General features: G+C 42.8%; 1 protein-coding gene across 2 annotated transcripts; it reads right to left on the minus strand.

The window, feature by feature from the left end:
* Window positions 1–792: 792 nt before the first annotated feature.
* On the minus strand, window positions 793–3,679 carry LOC133926818 (agamous-like MADS-box protein AGL61). Of its 2 annotated transcripts, none has more exons than XM_062372929.1 (2): window positions 3,027–3,679; window positions 793–1,178 (listed from the first exon to the last, which is right to left on the minus strand). In XM_062372929.1, exon 1 carries the CDS (start codon window positions 3,608–3,610, stop codon window positions 3,065–3,067), a length of 546 nt encoding a protein of 181 aa, XP_062228913.1. In that variant the 5' UTR covers window positions 3,611–3,679; the 3' UTR covers window positions 793–1,178; window positions 3,027–3,064. The 2 variants fall into 2 exon arrangements, with proteins under 2 accessions (XP_062228913.1, XP_062228914.1); XM_062372930.1 differs by having other exon boundaries at window positions 793–2,252.
* Window positions 3,680–10,109: the final 6,430 nt, after the last annotated feature.

Here is a 10,109-nt window from a genome sequence, read left to right on the forward strand (position 1 = left end):
GTGGGTAAGTATTTATAGCATCAAACCCGCCAACGAGCCGTTGCTCCAATAACTCATAGAAACTATGAACACCGGATGATCCAGTGACAACAGTAGTACAAGCACCAGACCATCCAGTTAGTACAACATCAGTAACTAGCCGTTGGATCTCCAATCAAATATATTCTGAACACCGGATTGTCCGGTGTATCCTTCAATTCCATCACCGGTCTATCCAATGTGTAGACTTAAGCCTGACCGAGCCAAATTCTTCTCTATGCAAAAAGCTCCGGCGTTCACAATCTTCATCGCCGGACCTTCCAATGCATACAACACCATCTTTTCAAGATTTTTCACGCACTCTGTTAAATGCTCCGGTGAAACCTCCATTGTGCGTATTTTCATTGCTGGACCTTCCGGCGTGTTGATCTTCGGTCTTCCACTGTTGCAACCTCTCTGCAACAATGCTCCGGTATAACCTCTCTGTAACAATTTCTCTAGATCTTTTTCAATTCAATCAAACTTTATCCCAGCTTCGATGACTTCTTCATGTATTACATCCACGAGACATACTAATATATATTCTTGACAAACATATTAGTCTTAATAACTATGTTATCGTTAATCACTAAAATCATAATCATAGATTAACAGAACTATTTTCTCTACACCTTATCGGGATTCTCAGACACATGAACTCCAATAGCGATCAGAAAACACGAAGAACAGCGGCATCGAACAATTTTAGAACCAGATAATCGCCATGGCAGTGCAAGAGGACTAGAACTAACCCTAGAAGCTACTGGAAGATAATTAGGGAATATATGATCTTGTTTTTCTATTCCAACCACTCTGGTTTTGTACCGTTGAACAACCAAACAGAATCAAAGATTACAACTGTAAATGGTAAAGAAAAGTAACAGTAGATTTCGAAAACGGCAAGACATCAGACAGCAGCCCCCCAGCCTCGTTTGAAGATTTCACGCCTTCTAGCAGCCGCTGGATTTAAAATGGACGCCTGAGATCACCTCATACCGCTTCACTCTTCTCCTGCTGATCGCCGGCTTTGGATAACTGATAGAGACAAGTTCGTTTGATGAAACTGAATTTCAGTGACCTGACACCTATGTTCCAATATGAAACACCCTGAGAATCTTTCCCTCTTTCCTCCTAGCACCATCAAGAATTCGCCGCTGGAGCTGCTCTTAGGAGAAAAAAATGAACTTAATTGTCACCGATGAAACTGAAGCTGTAGCATATCGTATCAGATTGAAAAGGTCAATTTGCGGCACAACATATGCTATAGGAAAAGTAAGCTGCAATTGCATCTCTTCTCACGAAGAAACACAGAAGCATCAGTTACAAGGTCCATGAACATAATTTTAGAACCACACACAAAACGATGACTGTGTACCCAAATAGAATATAAGACTTTGCTGCCAGTTTGATATGCGAGAATTGAGCAAATTAACGGGTATTCATCAACTTTGTAAACCTGATGGCCATGGAACATCCCTAGCTTGATCTACAAAAGCCTAAATGTACTGGCCTTAGGTCAATTAGTAGCCAACGGCCTCATCTTATTCACCACGAATGTCATAAAAGAACAAGATAAAGGTTGCTCATAGGTTTATATAGTTATGCACTTGCATTAGGGATTAGTTATGAAACCAGAAAATAATTTATTTTAAAAACTGAGTTCAAACAAGAAGATATGGTTTTGTGCAACAGAATGAGGTAATAGGTTATTGATCGATTCAAATATAAAGACTACAGAAAATCACGATTATGGTGTACAAAAGAGGGCAGATAGAAAGGTACTTAAGTACAGAAAAAGTTTAAGATGACTGTCATGTATAAGAAGGGAACATACAGAAAGATTAGTAAAATACAGAAAAGTAGAGAAAAAAAATTAGTGTGGTTAAATGTAATGAGGACAGACAGAAAGATTATGAACAAGCACATTAAAATGGCAAAATGAGTTTATTTGGTGCTATATCTTATATCTTGAAATCCCTGAAAAACCAGTGATGCACCTCAGACCTCATTCAAGAACAGAGGCAGTGAGGCTCAAAACAACCTTTTGACTTAGTTTTTCTTCTTCGTGGGAAGGAGTGAAGGACCATATACAGTGGCACAGCGCAAGTACATTTCAGCAAGCAAGAGTAAGTCTGAGTAGTCTTTGAAAGGAAGTTGATAAAGAGACACTAAACGGATGACATACAGATTATCAGAAGTAATCAGTACTTCAGTAGAGCATAATTGTCAGGTACCTAGTACCACCATGATGGCACAAAAAAATGATCAGTTATAAGATACTTCTTTGCAGGCATTTAGATATGTAATGATTTAGCAACTAGTATAATGACAGGCATTTCACTAGACCTGTAGTTTGCATGAAAAATGTAGAGAGATGAAAGGATCCTGTACTGCTGCAACAATAAGATGTACTGTGTTCTGGTGTACATTACTTACGTATTTTGTAACATTGCTATTTTGCAAATATATGTTATCACTGGTAAAACATTTACGTATTGGTAGTACACATTTCTACATGAATAGACTCAATTACCAACCTATGATTCGCATTCCAGAATTATTTGATATGTGACCACATTTTTTTCTTTTCTTTTCTGAAAAGCGAACCTTGCCATGATATTGGAAAAACAAAAATCATTGACAAACTATCCAATCTCAACCAAGTATTATGAAGCTTCTGGCACAACTATTCATTGTTGAAATTCCCAATTTGCCCCCAAAAGAACAAATAATCTTAGATGACAAGACTATAATAGTGATCAGTCATTTGTTTAAGCATGCCATTCCTGCTCATACCATATTCAGACGGATTTGTAGTTATACGCAAGTATTACGAAAGACAAGCCCGTGCAGTAACTAAGGCAGCATCAAAATTCACCAAACTTTATCCTTGCGATTTTTGCTGCACTAGGAGCAACCAACCAACTAAGCTAGTACCATATTCTTGACCTCATATGAAACTATTTACGGTTCTCCCAACTCCTAAACCACTAGCTACTAGCACTAACCTTGGAGCAAGTAAGCAGTAACCTGATGAATACTACCACTACTGCTGCTGATTCTCCTTCCACGGCAGCGGCTGCCGGGCTGATGCCATGGCGTCGAGGCGGCCTTGGACATCGGCCCTGAGCAATTCGAGCGCCCTGACGAACACCGGCAGCTCCTCCTCCCCGAGGGCCTCCACGTCCACCTCCCACCAGTTCCGCTTCCGCGCGCTCGCCTGTGCCGCCCTGATCTTCCCCGCGGCGGCGACCAACCCCTTCGACTCCGACGCAACAAGGACATTGGTCTCCTCCATCTCCTGCCTCATCCCGACCACGCGGGCCGCGGCCTCCCACACCGTCTCGGCGCCAGAGGGAAATGACGCGGCGGCGGCGGGGGTGGCGATGGGGAGGTAGGTGCGGAGGACGGAGTCGGCAGTGGGCCCGCCGAAGGCGTGGGGCTCGCCGGCAGGGGAGAATGCGACGACGACGACGTGGGGGCCGAATTCCTCGGAGAGGTCGCGAGCCATGACGAGGACGGTGCTGATGCGCCTGTTGAAGCTCCTCTTGCGCTGTGCCTCGTTGTCGAAGCGGCGAAGCTCCTTCACCATCGCAGCGTCGGCGGCTGCGGTGGCGATTAGTGGAATCGAATGCCGGGGTTTTGGACAGGCGCGGAGGAGTGGAGACCGGAGAGGAAATGGAAAATGGTAAGGGTTCTATGTGAAGCAAAAAGAAAAAAAAAAGATGCAAGAAAAATAGATGCATTAAATATAAAACAATTTCATATAATACGAAAGTTTGCTACACATTTCGTGGGAATTCTGACATGGAATTTAGTCTTGATGCATCTTCTCTCTTTCTTACCCGTGAATAGACCATCTACATTCCAAATTCTTATGTTTTGCCAAGTACATAGTAACAGTTTTGCTAGATCTTGTATGGTTGAGATCTTGTAAATCTCTAGGTCACCAAAATTTCAAAAGAATGTGGTTAGCAGTAGGGATGTAAGTTTTGTATTTTCTAGGTCGTTGGATCGACACAAAACTCAAAAAATTAACTAAATATTCACCAATACATAATTAAGTTAAGAAAAAATAAACTAAATAATGACATAGAACTACTACTCATTGCGTACACACTTGTATCTCTAGTTTGGAGATTTAGGGTTTCGGTGGGGATTTACCTAATTCTAGCGGGTTCAGAAGGATGGTTGGGGAGGCTGACCAGACCGGCGATGGTGGTGGATAGTGGGCGTGACGGCGAGGCGATGAGGGTGCCACCTGCTGCGGTAGCAAAGGACCACTGGTTGGGCGGTGATGGTCGCCAAGGGAATCATGGCTCCAATGGTTAGTGACGATAGTGGAAGCGGGGTCTAACATAGCTGGAGTCGAAGAAGAACAGGGCATGCCAATGAGAGAAGAGGGAGGCGACGCTCCAAGGGAGGGAGGACTAACGTCGGTGGGCCTCTCTAATGTTGGCGATGGCGCCGACGAGGCATCAGGAGGTGGTGCACCGGGAGGGAGGGATGGAGCCGTCGGGATGTGTTGATACTCAAGAACGACCTATGGAGGAAGAAGAGGAAATGTGACACACATAAGGGATAAGGTTAAAAGGTGGAGTTGATCTAAATCCAACGGTCTGCAATATTGACTGAGACAAATACAATATCTCATCATCAGAGGAGACAAACCCATAGAGGAAACCTTGCTAATGTACAATCTGTATTTCAATTATATTCTCATTATTGCGTGCTCTTCTCAACGCAGATAGAACAAAACGTAACCCACCTCTTCTTCACATGCCAATCCAGTGAATTTTTCTGGAGTCTGCGCAGATTTGGTTGGGGATTCTTCCACTGTTTATTGGACACGATGGAAGCATAAGACGGGTGCTGAATGCTCGAAGCATGTGTTGGTCGTCTACTGGTGCATTTGGAATTGATAGTGGGCAGCTCTCGGTCGCTAAGCGGAACAGAGATTTGAAGCATGAGAAGTCACGTTGAGATATGCCATGACTTAGTATTTGTGATGAACAATTGATAATTTGATTTGGAGTTAAGTTGAAATGCGAGATTTTGGGGATTGTATGAGTATTTTTACGTTTTACATTGCATAATTATTATTTGTGACTAACTGGAGTCGGTGAAAGGTGATGAAAAGTATTGGAGGAGAAGAAAATATGTTTTTTTTTTTGTCTTATGATGTGTAGATCAATGGAGTCAACTTGATGGTCAATGACGAGTGGACAAGTGGGAGACTTGGGGTTGAACAACTGAGATGCCAGGTGAAGTCAAGGGTAACCCACACCGTACACATGGAGAGAGCAAAAAGCACATGAAGTTGGATTTTGAGACGATGTGTTGACTAAGTCAAAGTGAACGGTATGCCTTTCTAAGTAACAAGGGGTCCGAGGAGCAAGACTAGGAGAGACTTACCGACAAGTCAGCAAGTAGTGTACTATAAGAGAAGAGTATTTTAGAGAAGATGCCCCAAAATACTTTATTGTAAGAGAAGGGTATCCTTTTCAATGGGAGAAAATGCGAGTCAGCTTGTCTTATTCTTGCATGATAGCATTTTTTTTATCCTTTTTGTTTACTGTTGGGTAAATTAATTTATGTGGGTTCCTCGGCTAGTTTTGATCATAACTCACAAGGTATTAAATCAATGCATAGATATGGTGTATATACCATAGATTAGTTTGGAATACGAATTACCCCATGGGAGACTGCAAATAGGTGAAAACTATTGTGAAATCAACTATGATCGGGTTACTTAGTAGGCCATTCTCTGAAATAGATATGATATATGCCTTGAAATATTGAATTAATGAACCCAAAACCATTAGATTTTGTATGTAAAGTAGGTAATAAATTGGTGATGCCATATATGTGACTATGTTGAACCTTTTCTGGGTCTTACATGTTACTAGACTGTCGGAGGATGAACTCCTCAAGTGGGGATCCAGAGGGACCCCCTTTGAGATTCGGTCAGGGGATGATTCTGAATCTACCTCGTACGTGAATTAAATGCGAGTATATGAGATGTAGGCGGGGCAGACGATCGACTGCTAATGGGAGTAGATGCTCGAGGGATTTAGATAGGTTCGGGCCGCACGGAGCGTAATACCCTACTCCTGTGTGTATGCTATTAATGCTCTGGGAATGCCTCTCTGTGGATCTCTTACGTTACAAGGATTTCTGTCTAAGTCTAGAGCTTCGGTCTTCAAGCGCCGATCTCTCTAAGCCTCTGCTTGGCTTCGTATGTTGTGATCTGAGACTTGTTGAACTTGAACCTCCTTTGCCTCTTCTTCTTCGGGGTGTCCACCCCCTTCTTATACCGTCGGGAGACTTGGCGTGCCCAGAAAGGAGGGCACGAGTCCCTATGAGCCATAAATGGAAAGCAACCATCATGGGCTGCAGCTCGATGTTACCGGGGTTGAAAAGTGCGTCCTGGCCGGTCTTGTCGCCCATTACGCACGGCTTTAGCCGTTTGCAGGAGGGGGCCCACCGGGCAGCCGCCGAACCACCCCGCATGCCTGCTCAGTCCAAGCGGGCCTGACATAGCAGGGGGGTAGGCGATAAGCCTCGAGCCCAGCGACGATATCTCCAAGTCGCGCAGGATGACGTCCGATGGGACCTGTCGCATTAAATGCCCCGACACCTCCCTGACGGGCGGTGGAGGGACTGATAATAGGCGTGGGGGGAGTGGTTGGAAGTGACAGGCCACGCTCCCTCTTAAATAAAGCATCGGACCTCTCACCAATTGACATCTCACTGTTTATCCCTTGTGGGGTTCACCGGCAAGGGGCTTCTCAGGTCCTCGGGGGACTTTGGGTGCTTAGGGACTACTATTCATAGCCTCGAGCGCCCTCTCCCGGAACTGCCTTCTCGAGTCCTCGGGGAACTCGGGTACTCAGGGACCACTGTTCATGGCCCCGAGCGCCCTCTCCCGGAACTGTGTCTTCTTGGGTCCTCGGGGAACTCGGGGACTACTGATCATAGCCCCGAGCACCCTCGTCCGGAACTGGGTCTTCTCAAACCTCAGGGAGATAGTCCCCGAGGGAAAACGTCACGTAGCATTCTGCTGTCCTGGCCTCAAAACTCGGGAACCCATGGTTCCCATGTCACCGACATAGACTAACCAAATGGCCAATGGATGGGGTAGTCAACCATAAAAACTAGCTATTGAGAAGGAATATGCAAAATTCCTAATCATTGTAACATACGGTGACCTCACCACATCATACAGTGTCGCCATTTCTAACGGTCTAAAATTCTACCGTTGGAGCCTTGTTAGAACCACCACATCATGAGATGCCTCATTGCATCATGGGGTGATCTTCTTCTCTGAAGTCTAAAACCTTCTGGAAATCAAGTACGTTGCATTGTTTTATGGCCATCATATCATGTGGTGACTTAACCTTGGATCTACTCAACTTGTAACCTCTCTGCAGTAGACATACGATGCACCATCACATGGGCCACTGCATCATATGGTGCCACTGCATCATGCGGTTACTTTGTCTCTGATGCCTAGAAAACCTTATGCACTAGCTGCCTACGGTAACTGTATCATACAGTCTCACATCATGCGGTGACTAGATTTCCATGGGGACTTATCCAATTCAAACTTTTTCAAGTCCCAATCTTTGTGAATTCTCTTCCTTAATGTCTTACGTATTCATTCTGGTCTATTAGAGCTAGCCAAATCTAGTGTGCATCACCTACTAGGTAACTAACCTAAATACATTATATCAAGTTACTAAACTCAAACCCCTCTTTATAGTGCGACCAAAGAAAACCAACATATCTATACAAGTGATTCTCTCAATATCATGATAACTTGTCTACACAATAGATCCTTATTGTGGAGAGCCATTCAAATTGTCCTTGGTTTAACCGATCCGCCGGCTATCCACAAATATGAGAGCTTGCACATGCTTGCCTTTCGACACACCGTATGCTAACCCATATTCAAATCACAGCTTCTTAAGGCTTTAAATCGATTACATCGAATACAATTCCAGTATTCCCTGATATGTCTCTCAAGACTAGCACAAGATCAACACGCATATCGTTTACAACATATGCTTCAATTCAAGACAGAATCAGAGCACAAAACTTTTATATACATTACAAGTCTTGAATTAATTTACTAGTTTACAAGGCTAGACATGAGGGCAACATATACACCAAGTTTGAGTCCTCAAGTTGATCAAAAGCAGGACTAGAGATTTAATTACAACAACTAGTTCATCTCTCGCGTCAGATCATTATCTACATAGTAGAACACAATAACAAAATAATAATAGACCAATGATGCTTTTTCCCTTAAGAACCATTGGGGTTAGCTTCATAGAGTCGGACTCTACTCTTGCTCATTGTTAACATCGGTGGGGTAAAAGTATCCGAATACCATCTCGTCATCACCTGCAAAAAACAAAATCAATGATAGCACCGTGAGTACGAAGCTACTCAAAAGATTTGCACAATATGGATATATATAGTTCCGTCTCCAAGGGGGATACATTTGGTTAATAGAAAGGATAAGCCACAAGGTTAACCAACACATAAAAGCAATTAATTTTCAATCTCATATGAGCATCTAGATATGAGATCTATGCTACTCATCAACTCTTGATCAACACAAATAACTTCCTTTTTTCCCAACAAGTAAAAAGTGGCATATCTCATGTTTCTCATATGCATGAGCTCATACCACGAGATCAACATGTTGCACTACGTTGAAATGCCAAGATACTAAGTATACTCATGACCAAGAGCGTGAATATTTGAATAGTTCTTACACCCTGAAAGGGTACTTATTTTCCCACATGACACGAGACCATTCGGCTTATGAAACTAGCCAACTGCACAAGGGGTACCTATAACAACCTTTTCCAATAAGCCTAATCATTTGAACATGCGTCTATTGGGGAAGAGGCAATCGACGTCCACTCTTAGACAATCCAAATTGCCTCTACAAGCCTGCCCACTCACACCATAAACCAACAAGCCAAAGGGTCACAATAACATAAGTAATTTAGCTCATCCTTACCATATTTAGATATGTGGTAGTACAGTGAAGTGCTTAGCCAACGACAAACAATAGATGGTTCCTAATCAACTCAAGCAGGCCTATGGCATCTGGGACTCATTTTCCGACTCATCCCTACCACCCACTCAAGTCCCGTATCCTCATCTTTCCCATCATTCTTATTTCTCACAACTAATCAAACCATGATTTATAAACAAAGTACTATAACTCTTTAACGATGGTGACATTTACTACTTGACTTCTACCAAGGACCTAAGCATGGCTAAGAATATATTGATCAACTTAGACTTGACTTCTAAACAACCTTCTCAAATTACAAGGAATTGATAACAACAATTAAATAAGGTAGATCATGCAACATAAGATTCTACCCATTCACATTCCCGACATACTCGAACTCATACGTGCATCTACGACATGTACCATATAAAAGACAATTTGACAAAATTATCATTCACCAAAGTAGGGGGTGCAAAAAGCATAGATGCTTGCCTAGTGCTTCCTATGCTTCACCTAAAAATGCCTCTTGTTCACCCTCATGATCGCCCGCGTGACTCTCCGGAATCTCATTCTCTAAATATTATAATGACACATCGGAATGATTATGAATGAAATGCTATGATGGATGCTCAATAATGCATGTCATTCAGGGGAGATGAAGTGCATGATGGAATGGGTACAATGCAACAAGAGTCACTTCACTTGGACACTTCATGAATTAATGGTGGATTACTGAAATATTAATCTAATTAAATCATCTTAGGAAAGTTAATGATTAATTCATGAGTGTAAACATTTTTAGTAGGTAGAGCATGTAACCACTATGTGAAAAAATAACATAAGTGACGGGTGATAATCGCCATGGGTGACATGTCACCCCGAACGCATCACTGATGACTAGTCATAAGTGACGAGTAAGGATCAGTCACCAATTAGGTCATTGGTAATGGGTCAAAATTTGACCCGTCACTAATAAAACTCATAAGTGACGGGTCATAATTTTGACCCGTTACTCACTACAATTCATAAGTGACGAGTCACAGTTATAACAGAT

The sequence above is a fragment of the Phragmites australis genome, chromosome 8 (assembly GCF_958298935.1).
Source record: "Phragmites australis chromosome 8, lpPhrAust1.1, whole genome shotgun sequence".
Classification (NCBI taxonomy): Eukaryota; Viridiplantae; Streptophyta; class Magnoliopsida; order Poales; family Poaceae; genus Phragmites; species Phragmites australis.